We start from the raw sequence: 27,475 nt of genomic DNA, 5'->3' as shown, positions 1-27,475 counted from the left end.
CGAAGCCGGCACGAGGCAGTGCTGGGACCCGATTTCTGAGCAGCCACACTGGCCAGCCTGGCTTTGAGGGACAGAGCGTGGTGACCAGACCCAGGCTGGTGGTTGCCTTCCTGGAGGCAGCGGTGACAGTATGCATTCCGGGAGAGGAAGCCATGGGCTTCCCGGCCAGCAGGCCTGGTGGGCCTGGCAGGAGCCCCGGGGGCTCTAGCTCACCGAGGCCCCCCGTCTCTCAGTATCCGCAGTGTCATGCAGAAGTACCTTGAGGACCGGGGCGAGGTGACCTTCGAGAAGATCTTCTCCCAGAAGCTGGGTGAGTACGTGAGGAGCTCTGGCGACCCCGAGGACTTCCCACCCCTGTCCAGCTGCCCTGGCACTGGGGAGTGGGGGCAGGAGGACCCCCTGAGGCTGCTTTCCTACTCCCCCCGAACCCCTCCACCCCACCCCCGTTGGCAAGCCTCTGATTTCAGGGGCCGGCCAGGGTTGGCCTCCTTCTCGGATGGGGCAGGGCAGCTGCGAGCGCCCCATCTCCCAGGCTGGCTGCAGGACTGCTCTGGGCCCAGGACCCATCGTGCCTCCTAGCCCCTGGCTGTCGGCCCCGGGAGCCCCGTGAAGGGGGTGGGGGCCCAGCGACCTTCCAGGCTGCCGGGGAAGTTCCTCCTTGGGGTTTTTGTTTTTGAGAATTGCAGCTTCCCCTTGGCGCAGGCACAGCTGCTTGGGCCGTTGGTAGAACTGACAGGAAGGGGCGGGGCCCTTCCTGTGGCGCCTGGCGAGCTGTGGTCGCCGCCCCCGCCCCCATGGGCCCTCTTTGTGATCAACCTGCTCCGGCTGGCCCCTGAGATCCTCCTTCTCCTCCCCCTCCAGGGGGCTGGTGAACTGGCTGCAGACCTGGCCCACGGGGCAGGAGTGGGGTGGGGTGGGTCTCAGGGAAGCTGGGCCCTGATGTGGCCTGGCAGAGAGCAGGATCTCAGCTCTGATATGGGAGTGGCCTGGCCTGACCTGGCCAGATCAGGCACTGGAGGTCAGTTTTGGGGGGTCAGTCTATCAGGAAGCACAGTTTGGGTCCCTGGCCTATGCTGTGTGACCTCGAGCACATCGCTTCACATCTGTGAGCCTTTTGGTGTCCTCACCTGGAAATTAGGACTCAGAAGCCCTGCTACCGAGGACTGGTGGAGGGCCGGATGAGGCAGTCTCAGTGAAAGCCCCTTGCCCACTGGGAAACCCACGTCACAAATTACCTGAAGGCCAGGCCACCCTTACTGGAGGTGATGGCTGTGTGCTCTGGTAGACATCCACAGGCAGTGCCCCTGGAAGCCACCAGTGCAAGCCTGGTCCCCTATGTCAGCCTGGAGGGAGTGGGCCCTTACTTCTGCTTTGAACCTTTAGGGCTGCTCTGGGGCCAGGCCTCAGGCCCCCGTTCCCTGGGAGGGTGAGGCCTAACCTGCCCAGGGAAGGGGGAGGCCTCCTAAGCCCTTCTCGTAGCTTGCCCCACCTCTTAACCTTCCCAGTCTCCGCCAGCCTGTCTTTCCCAGGACCTCCCAGTGGGTAGAAGAGCCCCAGGTTCTACTCATGCTCACCTGACAGGCTTCCCGGAAGTCTGTTTCTATAACCGTTTCTCAGGGCTGCTGTGAAAGTCAGCCAGATTCGGGGGGGGGGGGGGGGGGGGGCCCAGGGAGGGGCCCCCCCACCCCGGGAGACTGCTTCCCCCCTGCTGTGGCTGGCCCGACCCAGGGATCAGCACCCACGCAGCCTGCCCAGTGGGCGTGTTGCCCCCGAGCAGGAGGTGCAGGTCCGGGGCTGCAGCAAGAGGGTGGGTGGCCAGAGCCAGCCCCGAGCCAGCCCCAAGCCAGCCCCGAGCCTCTGCCTCCCCAGAGGGCGCGTCACTTTCTAGCCACGCCCCGAGGAAGCAGATTCTGGGGGTGGGGGTTGGAGACGCAGGCATCCCTCACCCTGGAACTGAGAATCTTGCCCAGTCCCTGCCTCGGGCCATCATCCTTGCCCGGTTCTGCCCTTGTTACCCACCGTGATGGGAAGGCCTCCGAGGGGCACGGTTCCGCGTGACCTGACACCCTTGCTTTCAGGGTACCTGCTCTTCCGAGACTTCTGCCTGAAACACCTAGAGGAGGCCAAGCCCTTAGTGGAGTTCTATGAGGAGGTGAGGCCCCTGTGGCCTGGGGAGAGGGGAGGGGGTTGAGCTGCTTTTGTTTGAATCTGCAAGATGCCTGGCGCTGGCGCCTCTGTGTCACCTGTGTGGGTCTTGTCGTCTAGATCAAGAAATACGAGAAGCTAGAGACAGAGGAAGAGCGCTTGGCCCGCAGCCGGGAGGTCTTCGACACCTACATCATGAAGGAGCTGCTGGCCTGCTCGCATGTGAGTGCCCCGGCCTGCTTGTCCTCGGGCCCAGACCCACATGCCGGTCCTCAGCGGCCTGCGTGTTGGGGCGGGATGAAAGGATCCTGCGGAGAATTCACAGCCGCCTCTGTCTTCCCCAGCCCTTCTCGAAAAGTGCCACTGAGCACGTCCAGGGCCACCTAGTGAAGAAACAGGTGCCTCCAGATCTCTTCCAGGTGTGTACTGGGTCTTTGCCCTGCTGCCTACCGGCCGAGCCAGGGTCGCCCTTGGGCAGCCGAGGTCACGGAGCCTGGTCAGCTCCTGGTCTGGCTCCGTCACCAACTCCAGCTTCCTCCCTTAGCCGTACATCGAAGAGATCTGTCAGAACCTCCGAGGGGACGTGTTCCAGAAATTCATCGAGAGGTGAGAGGGCACGTGCAGGAGGGAAGGGGAGGCAGAGGCTGTTCTGAGAAGGTGTGGAAGGTGTGCGGGAGAGCAGGCAGCCTGCTTCTGTCTCGGGGCCCCGGGCAGACACCCTCAGAGGTCACACAGGCTCCTAGCCATCACGTCCTGCGCGCTCCCGGCCTGGCCTTCTTGGCAACAGATATCTCCGAGCCTGTCCCTGGTGACTCCCCAGGGAGCAAGGGACCACCTAAGTGTCTTTTCCTCTCGAGGACTGTTTAGCACCTTGCTGGGCCCATCTAGGCTGAGAAATACCAGCGTGACAGTAGGGGTGGGCGCAAAAAGACACAGTGTCCTCCACTGTGACCCTCATGGCCGGAGCCAGCCTGCGGGGCGAGAGCTGTAAGCCGACTTCAGCCTGATGGAAAGAACAGTTTTCTGAGGTCCCAGCTGCCCAGCTGTGGAGTGGGAGCCTCGGGGGAGTGAGTGCTGCATCGCCGGAGGCATGCAAGCTGGGATGAGCTGAGCACTGTCAGAGCTGTGGTAGCAGGAGATCTGGATCAGACCAGAGGCCCTCTTCTCCAGGCTTACCTGAAACCTGACGGCAGGTGGCCAGGCCTCACCTGGGCCACCGCTAGGCCTAGGCAGTCTGGGAGGGGACACGGAGGCTCGGGCCAGCCGGCCATGATATGGGGCAGGCTTGCTCCTGGCACCATTTTGCCCACTTTCTGAATCTCATTGGAACCCTGGGTCTTTTCTTACAGTGATAAATTCACACGGTTTTGTCAGTGGAAGAACGTGGAGCTCAACATCCATGTGAGTGGAGTGGTGGCCGTGGAGGACTGTGCTCCCTCCCTCCCCGCTGTCCTCCCCAGGCCTGCGGGGTGCAAGGCAGTCTGTCCCTCAGCCTGCAGGGTGGTGGTTGGGGGGGGTCTGTGCTGGGGTCCCAGTGGGGGTGGCTCGGGTAGGTAAGTGCATTGTGAACGGGGGGCCCCTGCATATGCCTCCCTCCTACAGCATGGGACTGGCCCCCTGCTGCCTGGGTGTCTTCGCCCCAAGGTGGGGCCTGGGCAGCCCACAGTGACCCCTGCTGTCACCACCCCCACAGCTGACCATGAACGACTTCAGTGTGCACCGCATCATTGGGCGGGGCGGCTTCGGCGAGGTGTACGGGTGCCGGAAGGCCGACACGGGCAAGATGTGAGCGCCGGCTTGGAGCCAGGGTCAAGTGGGACACCCGCGGGAAGGGAGGGCCCCTGGGGATGTCCGTGGGGCTCTCTGCGAAGGCTCCTGTTCCTCTCCATCCCGGGTGTGCTATTCCTCGCTGCACAGGCCCCCAGAGCCCCGACTCTCCAGCACTTTCTCCTGCCATCGCTCTGTCTTGATTCCGATGGGTCTTAGGCTTGTCGCAGTGTCTAATTTTCACTGTGAGAGCCCCAAGGACTGCCTCCTGCCCCTGCTAACTCCCAGAGGCAGCCCTGGGCTCTGCACCAAAGGAGCGAAGGAGCATGTGGACTGACTGACCTGCACCCCCCCCTCCCCCCCGCCCCCCTCCCCCCCCCCCAGGTACGCCATGAAGTGTCTGGATAAGAAGCGTATCAAGATGAAGCAGGGGGAGACCCTGGCCCTGAATGAGCGCATCATGCTGTCCCTTGTCAGCACTGGGGTGAGCTGGGAGGGCCTGGGCCTGTCACCGCGGCAGCCTTCGGTCCCGAGCCAGGCGTGGCTCTACTCACTCCCCTCGCCTGTCCTCCTAGGACTGCCCGTTCATTGTCTGCATGTCGTATGCCTTCCACACGCCGGACAAGCTCAGCTTCATCCTTGATCTCATGAACGGTGAGTGCAGGGCCTGGGCCCAGGTTCACCCCACCCGCCCGGCACTGGGGGCCTGCCAGGGAGCTGAGTGCCGCCCCTGCGCCTCTTGGGGCTGCCTTCCGCAGGCGGGGACCTGCACTACCACCTGTCCCAGCACGGAGTCTTCTCCGAGGCCGACATGCGCTTCTACGCAGCCGAGATCATACTGGGCCTAGAGCACATGCACAACCGCTTCGTCGTCTACCGGGACCTGAAGGTGAGGCTTCGGCCCCCACCCCGGCCCTGCAGCGCAGCTGGCACAGGGCCTGCGGGGACAGGCCAGCCAGCTGCTCCCTTCCATCTCCGTTGCCGAGCCATTTTCCGGATTCAGGTGGTCACGGGGGGGGAAGGAGAAGGCCTCGCCCAGGGCCTCATCCCTGGACACCCGGATCCCTCTAGAGTGACCTGACCCTCACGGGCGTCTTGCCTGGCCACACTCGGTCCTGGGCCGCCCTGGAGGCTGCTCACTAGGCTTCCTCCACAGCCAGCGAACATCCTTTTGGACGAGCACGGCCATGTGCGCATCTCAGACCTGGGCCTGGCCTGCGACTTCTCCAAGAAGAAGCCCCACGCCAGCGTGTGAGTGCCCGGCCCCCCACTCTCCATTCCTGCGCCCTCGGCCCGACCCACTTACGGTCTCCTTGCTTCCACAGGGGCACCCATGGGTACATGGCCCCCGAGGTCCTGCAGAAGGGCGTGGCCTACGACAGCAGTGCCGACTGGTTCTCCCTGGGCTGCATGCTTTTCAAGTTGCTGCGGGGGTGAGTGGGCTCTCCCAGGCGGGCGGTGGGAGAGGACCTCTTCCCCAGTCCAGGGGGCGGTCTAGGGGAGGGGTGCCTCCACTGCTTGGGGGTTAGGGTGGCACCATCCCTGATGTTAGATGAGAATCATTCTTGCTGCCTGCCTCAGTTTCCCCTTTCCTGTCCTCTGACCTTGTGTCTCTTGTCCAGGCACAGTCCCTTCCGGCAGCACAAGACCAAAGATAAGCATGAGATTGACCGCATGACATTGACGATGGTGAGTATAGCGAGGCTGGGCGGAGTCCACGGGGGGCCACGGTGGGGCTGGGGTCTCCTGTGCGTGTCTGGGCCGTGGACTCTCGGTTCTCACCAAACTCGGGCCACTCATCCTTACTCTGGCCTCCTGCCCCAGAGGCTCCCCATCCCTGTGTTGTCAGAACAGACACGCCTTCTGGGGTGAGTGAGGAAGCTGGGCGCTGTCTCTCTGTGCCGGGGGCCAGGACTCTTCTTCGGCCCCTGCCAACGTCCGCTCCTCCCTGCAGGCCGTGGAGCTGCCCGACTCCTTCTCCCCCGAGCTCCGTTCCCTGCTGGAGGGGCTGCTGCAGAGGGATGTCAACCGGAGACTGGGCTGTCTGGGCCGAGGGTGCGTGTCTGGGGCCGGGGCCCCTGTCCCAGGCCTGTCTTCCCTGCCAAGGCTGTACGGGCACGTCACTAGGCTGGCCTGAGGATGAGGCCTGTGTCCCACCACTGGGGCCCCCTCCTGGGGCCAGTATCCTCTGAGTTGCTTGCAGGGTGGGGGTGTGACCAGCCCTTTCGTGTGTTCTCGGGGGGGCAGGACTGCTGGAGCTGGCTGGGGCCAGCTTCCAGAAGGGGCCCCTGAAACAAAGATGGTTACGGTAATGATGATGACGAGAGCTTCTGGTGTTTATTAAACATTTGCGGGATGCGTAAATGGGTGGTTCAGTCGTTGAAGCCGTTGCCTTTGGCTTGGGTCATGATCCCAGGGTCCTGGGATCGAGTCCCACATCAGGCTCCCTGCTCAACGGGGAGCCTGCTTCTCTCTCTGTCTCTGCCTGCCACTCTGCCTGCTTGTGCACACTCGCTCGCTCTCTCTGACAAATAAATAAATAAAATCTTAAAAAAACAACAACAAAAACCATTTACCAATTGCTGGGCGTGATGTTTCAAGGTTTAGAAACGTGAACGCTGCCAGCAGCGCTGTGGTGTGGGGACTGTTGCTCTCCCTGTTTTAGAGTTGAGGCAACAGGCTAGAGTTTAAGGAAGTTCCCCAAGGGGACAGAGCCAAAGAACGGCTGACCTGGGAGTTCACCGGGGCTACCTGCTCCAGTGCCCAGACGCGACCCCTAGCCTAATGCCCCGCATCTCTCTGCAGGGCCCAGGAGGTGAAGGAGAGCCCCTTCTTCCGCTCCCTGGACTGGCAGATGGTCTTCTTGCAGAAGGTACCAGCCTGGGTTGGGGCCGGGCGGGTCCCTGGGAGCCCCTACTTCGTGCTGACGCCCAGTCCGTGTTCTGCCGCAGTACCCTCCCCCGCTGATCCCTCCTCGAGGGGAGGTGAACGCTGCTGACGCCTTTGACATTGGCTCCTTTGATGAGGAGGACACAAAAGGAATCAAGGTACCTGGCTCGCCCCTGCCTGGCCTGGCCTCAGGCTCCTCTTCCCAAACATGCCTGGCATGGGCATGGAGAGGCTGCTGGACCAGTCGGGCCCCTCCCCGCCCCCCTCCACCCCCACCCCCGCCCTAACCTGGGACCCCTGGGGCTGGGCAGGCCCGAGTCTGACGACTGTCCCTATCCTGTCTGCTCACCGAAGTTGCTGGACAGCGACCAGGAGCTCTACCGCAACTTTCCCCTCACCATCTCCGAGCGGTGGCAGCAGGAGGTGGCAGAAACGGTCTTCGACACCATCAACGCCGAGACAGACCGAATGGAGGCCCGCAAGAAAACCAAAAACAAGCAGCTGGGCCATGAGGAAGGTGAGGGTTCAGGGCCGCCGCGGGTGGGGTGGGCACCCCCTGCTCATGGTAGAGACCAGGCGAGGCCCAGGTCGAGGTCATGGGAAGCCACCTGCGGTGGCGGTGCCCCGCGGGGATCCCGCCCTGGGCCGGCCTGGCTGAGTCCGCCTCTCGCTGTCATCAGACTACGCCCTGGGCAAGGACTGCATCATGCACGGCTACATGTCCAAGATGGGCAACCCCTTCCTGACTCAGTGGCAGCGGCGGTACTTCTACCTGTTCCCCAACCGGCTGGAGTGGCGGGGCGAGGGCGAGGCCCCGGTAAGCGGTGGGCTGGGGGGCTCCCCTGAGAGCGCGGTGGCTGGCCCAGCCGGCTGGGGGGCTGGCCGCCCGTCCTCACCGCCCCGCCCGCCCCGCCTGGCCTGCAGCAGAGCCTGCTGACCATGGAGGAGATCCAGTCGGTGGAGGAGACGCAGATCAAGGAGCGGAAGTGCCTCCTTCTCAAGATCCGCGGCGGCAAACAGTTCGTGCTACAGTGCGACGTGAGTGCAGCCTGGCCCGGGGTGGGGGGTGGTGGGTGGGCGGGGGAACGGGCTGGGGGGGGGGGCCCCTCCCCCCCCCCCCCCTCCCCCGCGCCTGACACCCCCTCGGGCGCCCGCAGAGTGACCCGGAGCTGGTGCAGTGGAAGAAGGAGCTGCGCGACGCGTACCGCGAGGCGCAGCAGCTGGTGCAGCGCGTGCCCAAGATGAAGAACAAGCCGCGCTCGCCGGTCGTGGAGCTGAGCAAGGTGCCGCTGGTCCAGCGCGGCAGCGCCAACGGCCTCTGACCCGCCCGCCTTTTATAAACCTCTAATTTATTTTGTCGGATTTTTATTATTTGTTTTCCCGCCAAGCGGAAAAGGTTTTATTTTGTAATTATTGTGATTTCCTGTGGCCCCAGCCTGGCCCAGCCCCGGGGGGGTGGCCCCGCTTGCCTTGGCTCCTGCTGCCACCAACCCAGCCACTGTCCAGCCACCCTCAGCCCTGACCCTCCGGGGGCCTCCCCTCCCAGTGTCTTCCTGTGGGGGGCGGGGGGTGCGGAGAGCGGCAGTCCCGGCGGCCCGCCCAGCCCTTCCCCGGGGACGATGCCACACCAGGTTGTGCCCCCTCAGGCTCTGGGCTGTGCTCTGAGGGTGGCCCCGCATCCCCCCTCCCCGGGGGAGGCCGCAGCACAGGGGCACTACTTGAATTTTCCCACCGCAGCCCCTCCTGCGCCAGGGGCACAGTCCTGCACTGTCCCGTCCTCCAGCCGGTTGGTGGAGGAGGGGCCCGTGATCTCCCTGACCCCAGGGCCTCACCACAGCGACTTGAGTCTGTGTGCCCTTGCCTGGGAAGAACCCGTGTCACTGGCTGCCTCCATCCCCACAGTCTGCGGCCGCCGAGGGGCTTGGTCGGGAGGGTGGGCCTTGGCAGCAGGTCCCGCCGCCCTCCCACCCCAAGCGCCCGGGCTCAGGGACCACAGAAGGGCAGCTGTGGGCTGTGGTACACTGGCCTCGCTTGGCCCCGAGGTCCCCTGCCCGCCCCCTCTTGGGTTGGGCCAGGCCTCGTCTGCCCAGGACCAGAGGGGAGCAGCATGGACAGGCCGGGCAGCACAGCGAGAGGGGCCGGGTGGGGCCAGCCCTCGCCACCCCTGGCCGGTCAGTGTGCTCCCCCCGGGCTGTCGAGCCCCATAGCCCCATGTCCCGTCAGTGCCACTGCCCACGGGGCGCCACCCCGCCCGCCGCATGCCCCCTGTGCCAGTCACGCTGCCGTGTGTGGTGTCGCGCCCTCTCCCCCCCGGGGCTGGGTTGGCGCGCCCTCCCCTCCCATCTACTCGCTCCCCGGGGCGTTCCTTTGCCGATTTTTGAATGTGATTTTAAAGAGTGGAAAATGAGACTATTCGTTTTTATAAAAAATGGTGCCTGACTTGGCTGTGTCTGATTCTTTGTGCCTGATGACCGTTTCCAGCTACCACTGGGCCGGGGTCTGAGGGGAGAGGGTGTTGGTGGCAGCAGGTCCCCCCGCGGCGGCGGCAGGCATCCGGGGCCAGCCTGCCCGGGCCCAGCCCTTTCTCTCCACTGCTCTGCTCTCCCACCCCCGCCCCCAGTTCATCCTCCCCTCCGAGGGGAGCAGGAGGGGTCTTCTGCCTGCTGTCCAGGGAAGCAGGAGGGTGTGCCTGCAGTTCGGTCCTCGGTGTCCCTGTGTGGGCTGGCTGACTGGGTGCCCCGGCTCGCCAGGCACTGTGCTGAGGACACCTTCCGAGCAGTCAGACAAGTGCCTCTGCTCTTGGGGTCACACGGCAGCCTCTGGGCCCTTGGACCTGCCTGGCTTCCGCCTCCTCTCTTGCCTTGCTGCGCTGCCCTCTCTCGGGGTCCCTGGGGCCCAAGAGATGCCTCAGCATTGGGCCTTTACATGGAGGTTCTGCTCAAGTTTGGTTCCCCCATATCCTGGCCCTCCAGGACCCTCGGGATGTCTGTTGCTGTCCACTCCATGCAGTGCTCTGCTGGGCAGGGGTGAGCAGCCTACATGCAGAGCACAGTGTGGCAGGTGGAGAAGGAAGGCTGCTGGGGTTGGGATGCTCTGGAGGTAGAGGCTGAGGCTTGGGAGGGAAAGGCCCTTGAGCTGGGCATGCAGGTGGCATTAGGGTGGGGAATCGGGAAGGAGCTTCCTGATGCAGGGAATGGCCAGGCAGTCAGGAGTGGCTTAGGTTAGGAGCACTGTGGGAAGGAGCTGCCTGGGAGGCCCCGAAAAGCAGGCTAAACCTGGCCCAGAGCCTGGGGCGCACATAGTGATGAAGATACAAATGGACGTGGGATCTGAACTTGGATAGGCTCTGGGAGGTCCCTGGAGGCTCTGGACAGGCCTGGTGATGAGGACGGGCTATAGAACAAGTGCCGAGGGACACCCATGATGCAGGGAGGGAGGCACAGGATAGGAGGCAGAGACAGGCTAGGGGCCACTGCTTGTCTAGGGAAGAAATACGAAGAGAGGAAGAACACGGCCCACCAGGAATGGGCCCCACTTGGGGACAAGAGAGAGGTAGGAGTCCACAGGGAGGTCTATGGCATGTTCAGAGGACAGCCAGGGAGTGTAGCCTGGGAAAAAGAGGGCGGAGAGGTGTGTTCAAGACTGCACAAGTTAGGAGGGGCCTGGCGAGAGAACGTGCCCTTAGATTTGGGTTGAAGAAACTGGGGGAGGGGAGAGCCCTTTACAAGGAAGGTAGAGGCTAGAGTGGGCTGCCGTAGGGTAGGGTGGCCTAGTGTCCAGTTCTGGACATTCAGAGGCCTTCGAGCTGCTCTAGAGCCAAGGACTTAACAGTGACCTGATGACACCACAGGGCGGAGTGGCGAAGGGATCCCAGATAGCACGGGAGCCGCCTGCCACAGTGAGAGGCAGCCCTCCCTGCACAGACGCAGCTCAAACTTCTAGATCAAAATAAGTCGTTAGTTATTTTGCCAATAGGGAGCCTGAGACCAGAGGGCCAGCCCTGGCCCAGCCTGGCAGCTGCCCTGCCACACACCAACACCAGACTTTGGGCTGAGGCTGTGGGTAAGGACAGGGTGCAGGCAGCTGAGGCCTGCACCCTAGTTCCGGTGTGGGTGGAAGACCGGCCTGATGTCGAAACTCTCCTTCCTTTCCTGACACTGGCAGCCCAGTGCAGCCTCTGCAGAAGGGATCTGTGCGGTGGGGGAAGGCAACCATTCACGGCGTGCAGTCCCCTGGGAGAGGTCTGACTCCAGCCAGGCCCACTGCCCCCATTCCCCAGTGCTCCCATCCCTGACTCCAGTGACCAGGCGGGGCTGTCTCTCCGCACGTCTCTCCGCACGGCTGGGTCCAGCCCGTCATGCCACCCACCACTAGACACCGGCCCAGGGCCCTTGGAAAGGTGCTTTCTGCGAAGCTAGCCAACATTTAGGGACATCTCGGAGGTGATGGGAAGGGGAGCCAGGGTCTCCTGTCTCAGCCGCCCTCGCAGGCACAGTCGGTACCCGCGGTGCCCAGGGTCTGAAGGCCGGGGCAGGAAGGCCGGGGCATGGTTGGGTGGCCGCTGGGGAAACGCGGATAACCCGGAGACAGCAGGATGGCAGGCCGCGGCGCACGCACGCGCACTCGCGCGCGCACGCATCCCAGGGGCCCGGGCCCCGCCCCTGGCCGGACCGCCCCGCCCCCGGACTCCCTCCCTCCTTCCTTTTTCCGGACCCGCAAACAGGGGTCTGCGCTGGGCCTGGGGCGCCCCCTGCAGGCTGCAGGGGGAGCCGTAGCCAGGCCCCGCCCGCCAGGAACTGCCCCCCCCCCACCCCCGCAGACCCCGGCCCGGCTGAGACCGGGGTCCGCCAGAAGCTGCCCCTGGCTGCTTCCCCGGCGCGCGCGGTTGCCAAGGCGACTGAGCAGCGCCCCCCGCCTGCCCCCGGCGGGCTCGGGCCGGGCTGCGGTTGCCATGGCTGCGGGAGGCAAGGGGGCGCGCGGCCCGACGCCCCGCCCCGCCCCGGCGAGCCCCGCCCGCCCGGCCCGCCCTCCACGCCGCCTGCGCCGCCGCCGCGACTGCCGCCCGGCGTGGGGGCTGCGGGGCGCACCTCGGCGCGGACAGAGGCGAGGGGCCGCACCAGGCCTGGAGCCGAGGCGGGGCCGGGTCGCCCCCGCCGCGCCCGCCCTCCCTCCCGCGATGCAGCGCTGAAGCCCAGCATGGCCGGCCCGGGCCCCACCTTCCCGCTGCACCGGCTCGTCTGGGCGAACCGGCACCGCGAACTGGAGGCCGCGCTGCACAGCCGCCAGGTGAGACCCACCGGGCACCCTGGCTCTCCTCTGCGTAACCCGCTCAAAGCCGCGGTCTCCACCCTGGAGGCCGAAGCCCGGGTCACTGCCCCTCTCGCTTGAGCCTCTGGCCTGGGCGTCCAGCGCTGGGCCTGGCCCCGCCTGTCTGCCCGCTTCACACTGCATCCAACCCCCGAATTCGCGCCACACCACCCCGGAGCCAGGGTGAGGACGGCCAGCCTGGTTCTGGTCCCCAGGCCCCTCCGAACTCTTGACATCTGCGGCTGCACCTCTCCCTGACCAGGCTGCTTGACCAGGGCCCACCGCCTGACCCCCGCTCTCTTCCTGGGAAGGCAGGAGAGGTGGGCAGGCCTCCCCACCTGCTCCCTCCCCGCCCCGCCCCCCCCCTCCCCGCCAAGGAGGACACAGAGGCTCCCCTCAGCCATTTCCATGGCCTGTTCGCTGTCTTTATTTCCCGCAATGACCCCCAGCCATGTTCAGCCTAGTGGCCTCCTTGCTTCTCTCGACTTGCCCTGCGCTGAGTGTCCCATCTTCCCCAGCACGACATTGAACAGGAGGACCCCCGGGGGCGCACTCCCCTGGAGCTGGCTGTGTCCCTGGGGAACCTGGAGTCCGTGAGAGTCCTCCTTCGACACAATGCCAATGTGGGCAAAGAGAGCTGCCAGGGCTGGGCAGGTACTGCAGAGGGCAGAGGGGCCCCCCCCCGAGGCTGGCAGTGGGGTTGGTGCGTGGCAGTGAGTGGCCAGGCCTGGGGCCTTGGATGGAGCTGCCCTCAGCGGCCTGGTGCCCCCAGTCCTGCAGGAGGCAGTCAGCACTGGGGACCCCGAGATGGTACAGCTGGTGCTCCAGTATCGGGACTACCAGAGGGCCACACAGAGGCTGGCTGGCATTCCAGAACTACTCAACAAACTCCGCCAGGTATGGTTGGGCACGGGGGTGTGGCTGGACAGGAGGGGCGGGGAGCCCCGTCAAGGGGCTGTGACAGACTGCATGGCAGTCTGGTCCCTCTGGTCACCCGCCAGTCGCTACTCGCTTGGTCTGCGCAGCAGGCTTTCCCATCACTGCCGACGACGTCCCTCTCTCTCTCAACCCCAGTCCAGGGTCATGTAGGAAAGAGGAGTCCCCGCCCACAGGGGTGAGATGGGCGAGATGGGGACCCTTTAGGAGGAAAGCCGTTGCCGACGTCAGGGGTCCTGGTGCCAGAAATCTCCACGGAGCTTTAGATGTGGGCCTCCTGGTGAATGCCTGTTTCCTGGGGGAACAGTTTCATCTGACGCAGTGGCTGCAGCCGGATGCCCCGGAGTGCCTGTCTGTCCTTACGCATGGGGGGCAGGTCCAGGGGGTCCTTGTGCCCTCTTTACAGATGCAGACTCTGGGACCCAGAGGGAACAAGAACCCCCCACAGGGTCCCTCTGCAGGCCAGTGGCCAGGTGGACACTGACCTCCGGGCTCCAGATACTTATAGTCTGTTTCTTCCGAGACCTTTTTAGGGCCCCACTTCACCCGTTTCCTGGGTGGGGTGTGGTTGTAGTGGGGGCGTAGCTGGGACACAGCACTTTGAGACTTGCCCACGGGCTGGACTCCCAGAGCAGGGCTGCAGATCAGGAGCTGCCTCGGCCCGCGGGTCCTCCGCGCCTGACCCCTCAGCCGCTCTGGTCTATCTCAGGCTCCCGATTTCTACGTGGAGATGAAGTGGGAGTTCACCAGCTGGGGTGAGTGAGGACCTCTTGGCTTCCAGGGGCCTGAGGGGCAGGTGGAAATCTATGGGCGAGAACCATGGTGATGCCCATCCTCCCTACAGTGCCTCTCGTGTCCAAGATGTGCCCAAGTGACGTGTACCGAGTGTGGAAGCGGGGGGAGAGCCTGCGGGTGGACACCAGTCTGCTGGGCTTCGAGCACATGACCTGGCAGCGCGGCAGGAGGAGCTTTATCTTCAAGGGCCGGGGTGAGCTCTGGGGATCTCCGGGGGATTCGCTGAGGGCGTGAGGCAGGCCACTGCACTCCTGCTCCCGGACTCTCCCGTGGCCTGTGAGGACCGTGCTGTTCCTTTCCTCTACTCTGTGGAAACGGAGGTTGAGGGTGGAGGGGACCCAGGGGGCTGGGGCCTGGCCCACTTAGCAGCCGGTGGCTACGGGCACCACGGTGGCCCTTTCCCCGCCATCTGGGGCCTGGCACTGACTTGCGCCCCTCACGCACCCGTGCCGGTGGGCAGAGGCAGGAGCCTTGGTGATGGAAGTGGACCACGACCGGCAGGTGGTGCACACCGAGACGCTGGGGCTCGCCCTGCACGAGCCGGAAGCGCTGCTGGCCGCCATGCGACCCAGCGAGGAGCACGTGGCCAGCCGGCTCACCTCTCCTATCGTCTCCACCCACCTGGACACGCGCAATGTGGCCTTCGAGAGGTCAGTTGGGGCCCGGCCGCACCGTGGGCCCTGGTTCAGGCCTCTGGGAGGGTGAGCCGCTCACAGAGGCTGCTCAGGTTGGGGCAGGGATCCCTGCAGGCCTGGGGTCCCACCCAGACCGCCTGCATGTCCCTTCGGCCCCCGGCACGCCTGCCCAAGGACAGCTGTCTTCCTGGGGCGGAGGCTAGGTCAGGGAGGCCCAGCGTCTTGACTTCTGTCCTCGTGTGTCTTCCCATCACAACAAGGACTTTAGGCTCTGGTTCAGGGCAGCTCTTTGCCCCAGTGTGGGTTTCTCAGTAGTCTGGCAGTTTCTGGGCCAGAGTCCTTTGTGGGTAGCCTAGGAATCTGACCCTACCGGCCAGGCTGTTCTCTCTCTGACAACATATGTCTCAGTTCCTGGAGCAGACTTCAGAAATACCTTTTTGAAAAACAAACAGCTTTATCAGAATATAATTTCATATCGTGAACAGTTCACCTACTGAAAGTGCGATTCAGTGGTTTTTAGTGTTTGCAGAAATGCCCCATCGCCACAGTCAATTTCAAAACATTGTCATCACCCCAAAAAGAAATCCTGTAGCTACCAGCTCCCTTGCCCTCACCCCCTTCCCCAACCCTAGGCAACCACTGACTCACTTTCCCTGGAGATTTCCTGATTCTGGACTCTTCCCCGAGCGGAACCGTGCACTAGTGGTCTCGTGTGACCTCTTTCCCTGAGAACGTTTTCAGACTTCACCCAGGCGGTACTGTGCACCTGCTTCACTCCTGGGATTGCTGTCCATTGTGTGCCTCGCTCACATTTTAATTATTCACTCACCTACTGACGGACATCAGGATTGTTTCCATGTTTCGCCTTTATGAATGTTTCTGTAAACGTTCATATACGAGGCTTTGTATGGACATGGTTTCCATTTCTCTCAGGTGTATACCGGGGAGTAGAATTGCTAGGTCATCTGGAAACCAGATGTTTAATTGCTTGAAGAACTGTCAGACCATTTACCAAGGGGGCTGCAACATTTTCCGTCCCCTACACCCCAGGGGACAAGGGTTCCATTTCCTTCGAGTCCTCACCGGCACTGGTGTCCATTTACTTATTTTTGGATTATAACCACCCTAGTGGGTGTGAGAAGGGGTATTTCGTCACACTGTGATTTGCATTTCCTTCATGATGAATAATGTGGAGAACCTTTTCATGTGCTCATTGGCCAATTATAGCTGTTTTTGGGGGGATGTGTCTATTCAGATCCTTTGCGCATTTAAAAAATTGTGTTCTCTTTTTACCGTTGAGTTGCAGGAGTTCTTTGCATATTCTAGATCTAAGTCCCCTCTCAGGTATATAATTCGCAAGTATTTTCTCCCGTTCTGTGGGCTGACTTTTCACTCTCTTGACTGTGTCCTTTGAACACTTTTAATTTTCGTGAAATACAGTTTATGCATTTTTTTTCTTCTCATCGCCTATTCCTCCGGCATCCTATCTAACAATGTTCTGTCAAATCTAGAGTCACAAAGATTTCTCCTGTGTTTTCTTCTGAGAGCTTTTTAGGTTTAGCTCTTACATTTTGGTCTTTGATCCATTTTGAATTAACGTGTGTGTATAGTGTGACGAAAGGGTCCGACTTCATTGTTTTGCGGGTGGACCCGCTTGTCCCAGCACCATGCATGCAAGACTCCTCCCTCTCATTGAATGGGCTTGGCACACTTGTGGCAGATCAGGCGACCACAGATGTGTGGGTTTATTTCTGGACTCTCAGTTCTAGTCCGCTGGCCTAGATGTCGGTCCTTGTGCTAGTACCGCTCTGTCTTAGTAAGTGTTCCTTATGGTAACTTTTGAAATCGGAAAGTGTGAGCATTTTGACTTGGTTCTTCTCGCTCAGGATTATTTTGGGTATTCTGGGTCCCTTGCAATTTCTTTTGTTTTATTTTTATTTTATTTTACTTTATTTTTTTCCCTTGCAATTTCATAGGAATTCCAGATCCATTTTGTCAGTTTCTACCAAGAAGTTGCCAGGTGGGATATTTTTTTTTTAAGATTTTATTTATTTATTTGATCACAAGTAGGTGATCAAATAAATCACAAGTAGGTGGGGAGATCACAAGTAGGTGGGGGAGTGTGGGAAGCAGGCCCACCGATGCAGGGCTTGATCCCAGGACCCTGAGATCATGATCTGAGCCAAAGGCAGAGGCTTAACCCACTGAGCCACCCAGCCGCCCCGCCAGGTGGGATCCTGACAGGGTTTGCGTTGAATCTCTGACTCAGTTTGGGGCGTGCTGTCCTCTTGGCAGCGTTGAGTGTCTTCTCCCAAGACCGGTTGATCATTTCCCACTTACTTAGGTCTTTCATTTTTTTTCTCAATGTTGTCATTTAGAGTTCTAAATTTCCCTCTAACCACTGCTTTCGCTGCATCCCACAAGTTTTGAGTATTGTATCTTTACTTTCACTTCTCTCAAAGCATTTTCTGATTTCTCTTTTGGTTTATTCATTGACCCTTGGGGGTTTTTTTTAGGAGTGTGTTTACTTTCTACACATTTGTGAGTTTCCCAGATCTTTATTCTTTTATTGGTTTCTTATTTCATTCTCTCACGTTTGGAGAACATACTTTGTATGACTTTTCTCCTTTCGGTTTTGTCGAGGCTCCTTTTATGGCCTAGCATGTGGTCCATCCTGAAGGACGTTCCACGTGCACCTGAGAAGAATGTGTGTTCTGTTCTTCTTGGGTGGAGTGTTTTAAGAAAGACTATTAAGTCTGGTTTACAGGGTTGTTCAAGTCTTCTGTTTCCTTGTTGATCTTTTGTCTCCTTGTCATAACCATAATCAATAGTGGGGTATTGATGTCTCGCAACCATTATTGTTGATTCGGACACATTTTTATTTTTCACTTTTTATTCTGGGAAACTTCAAACACGTGTGAAAGAAGAGAGAATAGCATGTCCTCTTCGCCCAACTTTAACACTTCACGGGTGTTCTGTCAATCTTGTTGAATCTGTCCTTTCTTGCTTTTTCCTTTTATTCTCTGGACTACTTGATTTTATTTTTAGAGAGGGAGCGAGAAGTGGGGGAAGGGCAGAGAGTGAGAGAATCTTAAGCAGGCTTCGTGCCCACCGTGGAGCCCAATACAGGACTCAGTCTCTTGACCCCGAGATTATGACCGCAGCCAAAATCAAGAGTTGGACGCTCAGCTGACGGAACCCCCCCAGGCGCCCCTTCCCTGGACTTTTTTTTTTTTTGAAAATTGTATTTATTTATTTATTTGAGAGAGATCACAAGTAGGCAGAGAGGTAGGCAGAGAGAGAGAGAGAGAGGGGAGGAAGAAGGCTCCCTGCTGAGCAGAGAGCCTGATGTGGGGCTCCATTCCAGGACCCAGGAATCGTGACCCGAGCCAAAGTCAGAGGCTTTACCCCACTGAGCCTCCTAGGCGCCCCAACTTTTTTTTTTTTTTTTAAAGATTTTATTTGTTTGACAGAGAGATCACAAGGAGGCAGAGAGGCAGGCAGAGAGAGAAGCAGGGGAAGCAGGCTCCCCGCCGAGCAGAGAGCCCAATGCGGGGCTCGATCCCAGGACCCTGAGATCATGACCTGAGCTGAAGGCAGAGGCTTAACCCACTGAACCACCCAGGCGTCCCTGGACTATTTATTTATTTATTTATTTATTTGACAGAGATCACAAGTAGGCAGAGAGGCAGGCAGAGAGAGAGGGGAAGCAGGCTCCCCACTGAGCAGAGAGCCCGATGCGGGGCTTGATCCCAGGACCCTGAGATCATGACCTGAGCTGAAGGCAGAGGCTTTAACCCACTGAGCCACCCAGGTGCCCCTGGACTTTTTTTTTTTTTTAAGATTTTATTTCCTTGAGAGAGAGAATGAGAGAGAGCACATGTGGGGGGAGGGGCAGAGGGAGAGAGACAGGTAGACCCCCAGTGAGCAGGGCTCGATCCCAGGACCCCAGGACCATGACCTGAGCCAAAATCAGATGCTTAACCCACTAGGCACCCCGGCGCCCCTTCCCTGGACTATTTTTAAAGCACCTCCCAGATGTCACGTCACTTTAACAGTAAATGCTTCTGCATACTACTCCAACCGATCAGGAGGTTTATAAAGCCAGCCCCAACGCCATTATCACGCCTACCGAAGTTACTGATAATTCCTCAGTACCCGTTTAGTGCCCAGTCCCTGTTCGAGTGTCCCCGGCTGTCCAGGCATCCTCCGCAAGGCCCTTGCGTTTCACAGTGGGAAGGCAAATTGGAAGGGGTCTCTGGAAGGGAGAGAGAAGGGAGGCGCTGGCTAGGGTCGAGGGGCACCGGCCCTCACGAGCTCCTGTTTGGTCTGTTGCAGGAACAAATGTGGTATCTGGGGCTGGCGGTCTGAGAAGATGGAAACCGTTAGCGGCTACGAGGCCAAGGCAGGAGAGGCTAGTGGTGGGGGCTGGGGTAGGAGATGAGGCCCAGGAGCTCCTCCGCTTCTCCACATCCACCCACGTGGAGGAGAGACAGCGCAGCCCATGGGCTCTGGGAGCCCGGTGCGGCCGTGGGAACTCAGGGGGGCCCGAGTGCCCAGGCCCCGCCGAGCACGTTAGGGATCACCCCAGCACGGGCCCTGACCCCGGTTACCGAGATGACACGAGGAGTGCTTTCCCCTCACGACTGAATCCCCACGGTTCAGAGCCACCACCTCCTCCGTGGTGGGGGGCGAGAGCCCGTCTGTCCCTGTAGAGAGGAGGACCTGGGTCCTGCACTGGTGAGGCTGAGTGTGGGGAACAGGCTCTGAGCCCTCAGCTCCTGCCGTGTCCCCCCTGCTCCCCAGGTATACAGTGCCACCAATGTGGAGCTGGTGACACGCACCCGCACGGAGCACCTCTCGGACCAGGACAAGTCGAGGAGCAAAGGTAAACCCAGGTGCGCCTGCCTGCTGCCTCCCGCCGCCTGCTGGGGTCCCTGGTCCGGGGTCGGGGCCGCAACCTCTGGGACAAGCTGGGAGGCCTCCCTGTTCCCATGTGTTCTGTCTCCCACCCACAGGAGGCTCCTGGAGTGGATGGGGGTGGGGTGGGGGAGGGGACGGTCTGGGGGCAGTGGCCCAAAGTCTCCTCAAGGGCTCCACCCTTTCTCCTTAGCAGGGAAGACTCCGTTCCAGTCCTTTCTCGGGATGGCCCAGCAGCACTCCTCCCACAGCGGGGTGAGCCAGGCCCAGGGGGGTGGGCGCCACGGGCAGGGGCCCACTGGGTGGGGCCGGGCAGGCACCCTCCTGAACACTGAGTGTGGTCATGGGACCCTCCCAGGCTTCTGTGCAACAGGCTGCCAGCCCCACCAACCCCACAGCCATTTCCCCCAGTGAATACTTCGATCCCAACTTCAGCCTGGAGTCGAGAAACATCGGCCGCCCCATTGAGATGTCCAGCAAAGTGCAGAGGTGAGGTCTTGCAGCTGGCTTGGGGACTTCCCTCAGGGATGGGGACCCTGGCTGGCGTGGTCCCCCTGAGCCCTTACAGACTCCTGTCACACATGGGGCCCACCAGAGTGGGGAGATCTACTCACTCAGCCGGCTTCCTGCTAGGTTCTCCTTGGGGACTGGGGTCAAGTCTGCTTATCTGCGGTTGTTGGCGCCCAGCTCAGGGCTGGGCCCCGAGGACTGGTTACACTTCTTTGGCGAATGAGTGAATGAATGGGCGGGCGGCACCACCCCCCATTTATGGTTCTCTGTTCAGTGCCAGCTTGGGGCAGAGGGAAGGGCCTCATAGCTGTACCGTCTCTGGACTCTGTGGCCCCAGGAAATGTCTTCCCCTCCAAGAGTCTGTTCTCCTCAGTAGAATAACAGTCACACTAGCCGCCACCTGCTCACCAGGGCACTGGGAGCATCTGGGGAGCCAGGACGTAGAGCTTACGATGGGCCCAGCACTGTCGCAGGGGCCGCAGGTGGACTCAGCCACTGAGTGGCAGAGCAGAGCTTCAGACCCTGTAGTCCTGTCCTCTGGGCTTTGCTGGACCCCAAAATACGGCAGATGTGAGGTGCTGGGCGGCTGTGGGCCGAGGAGGAGGACGGGGCTGTGGAGGAGGCCCTGACTGAAGCCAGTAGCCCGGCCCTGCCCGCCTCTTCCAGACGAGCTGAGGCTCCCCTAGGCCCCAGCTCAGGGCTCAGGGTCCCACCCTGGGGGGACAGCTGGGGCAGTAGGGCCAGAAGGACATTAGCTCCCTGGGGGAGGCAGGTGGGGACAGCTGAGCGGACAGGAGGCCAGCTCAGGCTTGGCAGAGAGCGTGAGTAAAGCAGGTGTCCAGGGCAGGTGAGTCTTAGCAGACCGGCCACCAGAGCTTCCTTGACGTCCTGTACAGGTTCAAGGCCACACTGTGGCTGAGTGAGGAGCACCCGCTCTCCCTGGGTGACCAGGTGACACCCATCATTGACCTGATGGCCATCAGCAACGCCCACTTTGCCAAGCTGCGTGACTTCATCACCCTGCGCCTCCCCCCTGGCTTCCCGGTCAAGATTGGTGAGGACTGGCCTGCGGCCCCAGGGGCGGGGGGTGGCCGCTGGCCCCAGGGCTCAGTGGCTCAGGCTCACTGCCTCCTCACAGAGATTCCCCTCTTCCACGTGCTCAACGCCCGCATCACCTTCAGCAACCTGTGTGGCTGCGACGAGCCCCTGAGCTCCGTGTGGGTGCCGGCCTCCGGCTCCGGCGGCCCGGGATCAGGTACCTGCGCGGCAGGGAGGCCGCCCCGCTCCCCTGAGCCCCGAGCCCCCGGGACTGAGTGCAGCCCTCCTCCTGCACAGGGAGCCCTTTCCCGTGCGAGGTGGACCCCGCTGTGTTCGAGGTGCCCGAGGGGTACAGCGTGCTGGGCGCGGAGCGCAGCGAGCCCCTCCGCGACGAGGACGACGACCTGCTGCAGTTTGCCATCCGGCAGAGCCTGCTGGAGGCGGGCGCGGAGGCCGAGCAGGTGGGACGCGGGCAGGCCCAGCCCGCCTGGGTGCTGGCAGGGGCGGCCGGCGTGACAGCTCCAGGCTTCGTCTGCCGCAGGTGACCGTCTGGGAAGCGCTGACCAACACCCGGCCCGGGGCTCCTGCCCAGGCCGCCGCTTATGAGGAGCAGCTTCAGCTGGAGCGGTGAGGCCCTCCAGGACCTACCAGCATGTCCCGGCCTGTCCTTCCCCAAGGAGGCTGCCAGCCGGGGCGGGGTGGGGGGGGTGGTCCTTGGCTGGTGGCGGTGGGGAGTGGGGAGGCGCGGGTCCCGGGATCCCATGCCCTCTTCAGGGCCACCCTTCGTGAGCAGTGCTGCCTACCACCGGAGGGAGCATGAGGATGGGGGAGACGGGGCCCCTCACCCCGCGTCCCAGCCACCCTGTCCTTGCCCTTGTACAACCTCCATAGCCGTGACCCTGCCCTTAGCCTTTTTCCCCAGCCCCAGTGCTCACTGGTCTGCCCTCCCTCTCACGCCTTGTCTGGAAGGGCCCTCCAAGAAAGCCTGCGGATGTCCACAGAGCCCAGTGGCCCAGAATCCCCTCACAGGACACCCCCGGCCCCGGCACCCCCAAGCTTTGAGGAACAGCTTCGCCTGGCCCTGGAGTTGTCCTCGAGGGAGCAGGCGGAGCTGGAACGCCGGGGCCAGCAGGAGGAGGAGGACTTAGAGAGGATCCTGCAGCTCTCGCTCACCGAGCACTGAGCCCCGAGCCCCTGGGAGGGCTGTCTGGGCTGCTCCCCACCTGCTTTTGTAACTTATTTATTTATAAACTCTCTGCTGCTGAGCTTGGGGCCTGGAGCCCTGGAGGTGGGCCTGCGGTGGAGACCTAGGTGGAAATAAAGAGACTTTCAGCAGCAGACTTACTCTGCTCCATGGGGAGACGGGGCGGGGGGCGGGGGAGGTGACACTGAGGGGAGACGCTGTGGGCAATGGCGGCGGATCTGGGTTTGAATCCTGGCTGAGGCCCCTTTAGTGTCTCTGAGCCTCAGTTTCCTCAGCTGTAAAATTAGGCCCTACCCACTCCCCAGGCCTGTTGCCAGGGTGAAATGAACCCACATAGGTTAAGTCCCTTACAGAGTCGGTGCTCTGTAACCTCGATTCCCTGGAGCCTGTTTCCCCGCCACCCCCCCACCCCAACCCCGTGGGAGACCCAGGTTCCTCCTCAGACTCCCTGGGTCTTTCCCAGAATCCACCTGTGCTCCTGTCCAAGAGGGGGAGGGGCGGGGCCTCCAGACTAGCCCCAGCCAGCTGGGAGGAGCCCCTGCGCCCCAGGTCTGGGTTCCTGCACTGACCCCAGCATCTTCTATCCGATTAGTTTCGGACAAGTCACTTCCCTCTGCTGCAGCTCAGCCCTGCTTACCTCCGAGGTGGCCCTGAGGGTCCCCCGTGAGCTGCAAGGGTTAGTTCTACACGCCGCCTGATTCCCCCTGAAGCTCTGCATGTCTTCCAATGATTCGTGCACAGAGTGGAAGCAGGAGGGCCAATCAGCAAGGAGAAATAATTTGGGGGTGCCCCCCCAACTTAAGACTCACTGTGTTTGATCCTCTCCAAGACCTGTGTCCCCAGCCCCGCCTCCCTGGGACCCATCCATCTCCTCTAGGTAATAGCGCCGTTGAGGTCCAAAGCAGAACTCAGGTGACCTAAGTGGGCGGAGCCGGGAGGGCAGGGGCAGGGACGCCTCCCTCCCGGGAGGAGGGACCAACCCCAGAACGAAGCCTGCAAGTTGCAGGACCTCTGGACACTTCCCTCCGGCAGCGCTCCGCACCTGCGCCCCGCCCCGGGTCCGCCCCCAATCTCTCCGGGGGCGGGGGCGAGGCGACCCAACCGGAGGAGTCGCGAAGGGAGGGGCTGCGGCCGCTCCGTGCTGGCTCCGCAGGCTGGGCTGGACGAGTGTCTGGCCCTTTAAGGGCCGCCCCCGAGGAGGTGCCAGGCCCTGGTGGCTCCGGTCTTTCCTTCCTGGTCCTGCGGGGCAGGGACTGTCGGTAGAGCTGTGGGAGGGCAAAGTGCCCGGACCGGCCCAGGTGTCCCCCCGCCAGGCCCTATGGCCCTGGTCACCGTGAGCCGCTCACCCCCCGCCAGCGGCCACTCCACGCCTGTGGGGCCCACGGTAAGTCTGGCTTTGCCGTGGTCCGGCCCACGCAGTTGACTGCCAGCTGGGCCTGGGGGAGCACGTCCTGCCCACTGCCAGTCTTCCCTTGAGCCTGGGGGTACGGGGAGGGGGACCCCAAGGATCATGCTGGAGGGGATTGGGAGGGGGTCTTGAGGCTCTCAGGAACTCAGACCAAAGACCTGGAGCCCCAAAGCGCCAGCCCAGACAGCAGAGGCCCTGCCCACTTCCAGGCGCAGATCTGGGCCAACCCCTTGGACACCTCCAACACCCCCACCCACTCTCACCCCACGCTGCCCTACCTGGACCTGGGCCCAGGCTCCCCCAGTGCCTCCGGGTGGGGAGGGGACTGGAGTGGACTGGAACCGGAAGGGATTTGACACCTTCCCTGGTTCTAGTCCTTAGTTGTGGGGGGAGGTGATCCCACCCCTCCCCCTAGCAGCCCTGAGAGCAGAGAGGAGGGTCCTGGCCACTGCCCTGCCCGCCTCACTCTGCCCTGGGGGCCGCTTTCTCAGCAGGACCAGGCATCCAGGCGGAGAAGCCGGCTCCAGAGAAGGTGAGCTCTTCTCCCCAACACAGACACCCACGTCCAGCTGCCAGGCTTGGCCACTGCCACCTTGGAGGACTCACAGCCAAAGCCAACTACTGACTGTGTGGGGCAGTGTTGGCAGCGGGCACTGCTGGTGGGCGCAGTCGGCTTGCAGCCCTGACCCGGCTGCTTTTGCTTCCATCTTCCCCCTGGTCACCACCGTCCTGGACCCTGGTTTAGGCCTAGTCACAAACCAAAGTGCAGGTTGAGACCACAGGGCTCGAGGACTCCTGGATCACCACCAAGCCTCTCCCGAGTTAGGCAGGTGTGAAGAGAAAGGGAGCAACCCTTGCCCCGCCCCCCAATTAGACAAGTGGCTTGAGAGCCTCCAAGACAGTAGTTCCCCAAATGGGGTGGCCTTGGCACTTGGGCATTGGTTAGAAATGCACATTCTCAGACCTCCGCTCCAGACCTACTGACTCTCCAGGGATGGGGCCCAACCCCTGTTTTAAGAACCCTGGTGGGTGATTCGGATGCACCTGTCCTGGGGGGTACGAGGGACCCTAATGGCTTACCTGGACCCTGCCAGGCAGAGCTTTGCCGTGCTCCGCGGGGCTGTCTTGAGACTGCAGGATGGAGAGGATGAGGGAGAAGCAGCTGAGGGTGGTCCCGAGGCGGTGGAGAGACCCCCGGGCGGAGAACACCCCCATGGGGACCAGACGGATGACGGGCACGGGCCCCAGAGCCCCAGGAAGCAGGAGCAGAGCCAGCACCTACATCTCATGGTGGAACTGCTGAGGCCGCAGGACGACATCCGCCTGGTGAGGGGCGGCCCAGAGCCCCTTGAGAAGGGAGGAGAGCCTGCCCTGGAGGGGGGGGGCGAGGAGGGTGGAAGGGAGCTCGCCCGTGTGTCTGAGTGGGGAGCAGTAACAGGAGCCCCCAAACACTGACGAGCCTGCCGTCTCAGCTGGTTGGTTTGACCGGGCACAGTCAAGTCTTGGGGTCTCTGGCAGGGTGGGAATCGGTGGGGGGAGGTCTGTCCTGCTTGAACCCGGTTGGGCCGGCTTAGGGCCAAGAGCTGGGAATCACACGGAGACGGGGTTCCGTGCAACCCGCGCCCGCCCTTCCTGACCCCAGGAGTTGCGAAGGCCTGGCCTGGCGCTCAGGAGGGCCTGCTGAGCCAGAGGGGGGCCAGGCACCGGGGGCCCCAGGTGCGAGCCCAAGGACCAGCTCCCAGGCACCTGTGGGGCACCTCACTACCTACTGCAAGGTGGGAAGAACGAAACTGAGAAAAACAAAAGCAGACAGGCTTTCTGCAGCTGAATTTATTCCCTGGACGCACCATCCTTTGTTGGGGATTGTGTCCTCAGTATTTCCGGGGTGACAAACCTTTCTGGAATCAAATGACGGCAATGGCAAATGAAGAGGTTTTTTTCCTAAGCCCCGTCCTGGGCAGAAATTGAAAATGGACGATGTCAGGCCCGTTTTCCCCTCTCGCCATACATATGCCCTTTAAGAAAAAAATCTTCTTAAACGTTTTGTGGGACCATGAAATCCTAAAGTGGGGAATCGTCAGGTGATAGCTCCTAATCTGGTATCTGAGAAGAGGAGGGTCTGTTCTAGGCCCAGGGGTGTGTCAGGCAGGGGTGGGGGGTGCGGGGTCTCCTTGGGCCCCTGTCACCCTGGGCTTCTGGCTTCCCGTCTTCCGCAGGCAGCCCAGCTGGAGGCAGCCCGGCCCCCCCGGCTCCGCTACCTGCTGGTCGTTTCCACAAGAGAACACCTGCGCCGGGATGAGACCGTCCTCCTGGGGGTGGACTTCCCGGATAGCAGGTGGGAGCAGGGAGAGGACGGGAGGGGGCGAGGAAGTGAGATGCTGGAGGGCAACGGCTCTTCTTCTGTCCCCTGCCAGTTCCCCCAGCTGCACCCTGGGCCTGGTCTTGCCTCTCTGGAGTGACACCCAGGTGTACCTAGATGGAGATGGGTAAGAGGTGGCGACTGGGGGAGGAGAAGGGGGAGGGGTGGGGCCCGCAGGGGGACGTGTGTGACGGGGCAGCTGGGCACTGGGGAGCAGAGGACGAACTCCGGGCTGGACGTCTGGGGTCTGGGTCTACTCATCCTTACCTTGGATTTGCTGTGTGATCCTAGGCAAGTTGCCTAGCTTCTCTGGGCCTCGGCTACCCCATATCTGGCAAACGAGGCTTATCTTGAAGCCTGGTGACGCGCGTACAGACCCTGAGGACCAGCCTCATGGGGTGGCTCGTGGGCTAGCCTCTCAGGGCTCTGTCCCAGAGCCTGGGGTTGGGTCTCACCCGCACCCCATCTCCCTCAGGGGCTTCAGTGTGACGTCCGGTGGGCAAAGTCGAATCTTCAAGCCGATCTCCATCCAGACTATGTGGTGAGGGTTAGGATGGCCCCACTCTCACGCCGGCCTCCTCTTCTCAGAGATGGCCGAGGGTCTGGGGAGGGGTGGCGGGGAGGACAGTGTGAGCCCGCCTCTCCCCCGTCCCAGGGCCACGCTCCAGGTGCTGCACCAGGCATGTGAGGCGGCCCTCGGCAGCGGCCTGGTGCCGGGGGGCAGCGCCCTGACCTGGGCTGGACACTACCAGGAGAGACTGAGCTCTGACCAAAGCTGCCTCAACGAGTGGATGGCTATGGCTGACCTGGAGTCCCTGCGGCCTCCCAGCGCCGAGCCCGGCCGGTCAGTGCGGGGAGGGGAGGACAGGGAGGCTGCCGTGGCGGCTTGGGGCAGGGGGCCCGGGACTGACGGGCTCGGCTCCCAGGCCCTCAGAGCAGGAGCAGATGGAGCAGGCGATCCGGGCTGAGCTGTGGGAGGTGCTGGACACCAGTGACCTGGAGAGCGTCACGTCCAAAGAGGTGGGCTCAGTCGGGAGAGCATGGGACTTGAGCTCGGGGTCATGAGTTCAAGTCCCATTTTGGGTGTAGAGCTTACTTTAAAAACAAACAAACAAAACCACCAAAAAGCACAGAAAACCCAAAGAAGTGGGCTGGTGCCAGGGAAGGGGGAGGAACAGGGGTGAGGAGGGAGCGCCCCCCCTACAGAGCAGGGGGAGGGGGCGTCTGATGCCGGCAGGTGTCCTCCAACTGGGGCAATTTCCTCTCTTTCTTCCCACCTCCCTTTCCTCCTGTCCTGAGCCGGTCCCCCGTATCTGGCCTCAGTTCCTCTGCCTAGACGGGAGGTCAGGCCCTCTGAGGCCCCAGAGGGCAGGGTGGGGCATCCGGGCACTTGCAAGGGACCCCCTGAGCCTCGGTGGTGGCGCTGTGGCTCTGCGCGCAGATCCGCCAGGCCCTGGAGCTGCGCCTGGGCCAGCCGCTGCAGCAGTACCGCGACTTCATCGACAACCAGATGCTGCTGCTCATGGCCCAGCAAGACCGCGCCTCCCGCATCTTCCCGCACC

General features: G+C 62.0%; 3 protein-coding genes across 6 annotated transcripts in view; all 3 read left to right on the top strand.

The window, feature by feature from the left end:
• The first annotated feature begins 233 nt into the window (after positions 1–233).
• Positions 234–9,240, top strand: GRK2 (G protein-coupled receptor kinase 2). The gene is made up of 20 exons (XM_059400356.1): positions 234–310; positions 2,079–2,152; positions 2,266–2,367; positions 2,490–2,564; positions 2,690–2,751; positions 3,495–3,546; positions 3,839–3,930; positions 4,297–4,396; positions 4,488–4,566; positions 4,671–4,801; positions 5,069–5,163; positions 5,238–5,345; positions 5,535–5,601; positions 5,867–5,967; positions 6,718–6,784; positions 6,864–6,959; positions 7,156–7,318; positions 7,482–7,618; positions 7,726–7,839; positions 7,959–9,240. The coding sequence occupies exons 1-20, from the start codon at positions 247–249 to the stop codon at positions 8,121–8,123; spliced, it is 1,944 nt and encodes a 647-aa protein (XP_059256339.1). The 5' UTR covers positions 234–246; the 3' UTR covers positions 8,124–9,240.
• Positions 9,241–11,856: 2,616 nt separating this feature from the next.
• ANKRD13D (ankyrin repeat domain 13D) lies at positions 11,857–22,280 on the top strand. Of its 4 annotated transcripts, none has more exons than XM_059400258.1 (15): positions 11,857–12,087; positions 12,627–12,762; positions 12,881–13,005; positions 13,754–13,799; positions 13,889–14,032; positions 14,300–14,489; positions 18,813–18,888; positions 19,281–19,362; positions 19,591–19,649; positions 19,753–19,883; positions 20,801–20,958; positions 21,043–21,159; positions 21,240–21,403; positions 21,484–21,569; positions 21,912–22,280. In XM_059400258.1, the coding sequence occupies exons 1-15, from the start codon at positions 11,998–12,000 to the stop codon at positions 22,123–22,125; spliced, it is 1,818 nt and encodes a 605-aa protein (XP_059256241.1). In that variant the 5' UTR covers positions 11,857–11,997; the 3' UTR covers positions 22,126–22,280. The 4 variants fall into 4 exon arrangements, with proteins under 4 accessions (XP_059256241.1, XP_059256231.1, XP_059256251.1 ...); XM_059400248.1 differs by having other exon boundaries at positions 19,588–19,649; XM_059400268.1 differs by having other exon boundaries at positions 11,858–12,087; positions 18,813–18,879; positions 19,588–19,649.
• A 1,002-nt stretch (positions 22,281–23,282) lies between these two features.
• SSH3 (slingshot protein phosphatase 3) overlaps positions 23,283–27,475 on the top strand; it is an 8,278-nt gene continuing 4,085 nt past the window's right edge. Inside the window, exons 1-9 of the mRNA XM_059400336.1 lie at positions 23,283–23,530; positions 24,049–24,086; positions 24,649–24,880; positions 25,771–25,889; positions 25,969–26,040; positions 26,389–26,454; positions 26,569–26,757; positions 26,840–26,933; positions 27,355–27,475. The exon at positions 27,355–27,475 is cut by the window's right edge and continues 6 nt beyond it. Of these exons, the coding sequence (XP_059256319.1) occupies positions 23,465–23,530; positions 24,049–24,086; positions 24,649–24,880; positions 25,771–25,889; positions 25,969–26,040; positions 26,389–26,454; positions 26,569–26,757; positions 26,840–26,933; positions 27,355–27,475 (997 nt within the window). The 5' untranslated portion in view covers positions 23,283–23,464. The remainder of the gene's footprint in view (positions 23,531–24,048; positions 24,087–24,648; positions 24,881–25,770; positions 25,890–25,968; positions 26,041–26,388; positions 26,455–26,568; positions 26,758–26,839; positions 26,934–27,354) is intronic.

This window comes from Mustela nigripes, chromosome 1 (assembly GCF_022355385.1).
Source record: "Mustela nigripes isolate SB6536 chromosome 1, MUSNIG.SB6536, whole genome shotgun sequence".
In the NCBI taxonomy this organism is placed as follows: Eukaryota; Metazoa; Chordata; class Mammalia; order Carnivora; family Mustelidae; genus Mustela; species Mustela nigripes.
This window is presented reverse-complemented; position numbering and strand designations above follow the sequence as displayed.

Coding starts and splice junctions, on each gene's coding strand:
- GRK2 (XM_059400356.1), top strand. CDS start 247: ATGCAGAAGTACCTTGAGGACCGGGGCGAGGTGACCTTCGAGAAGATC. Junction 2,752..3,494: donor TTCCAGAAATTCATCGAGAG/GTGAGAGGGCAC, acceptor CTTTTCTTACAG/TGATAAATTCACACGGTTTT. Junction 5,602..5,866: donor ACCGCATGACATTGACGATG/GTGAGTATAGCG, acceptor TCCTCCCTGCAG/GCCGTGGAGCTGCCCGACTC.
- ANKRD13D (XM_059400248.1), top strand. CDS start 11,998: ATGGCCGGCCCGGGCCCCACCTTCCCGCTGCACCGGCTCGTCTGGGCG. Junction 12,763..12,880: donor GAGCTGCCAGGGCTGGGCAG/GTACTGCAGAGG, acceptor TGGTGCCCCCAG/TCCTGCAGGAGGCAGTCAGC. Junction 19,884..20,800: donor ATGTCCAGCAAAGTGCAGAG/GTGAGGTCTTGC, acceptor CGTCCTGTACAG/GTTCAAGGCCACACTGTGGC.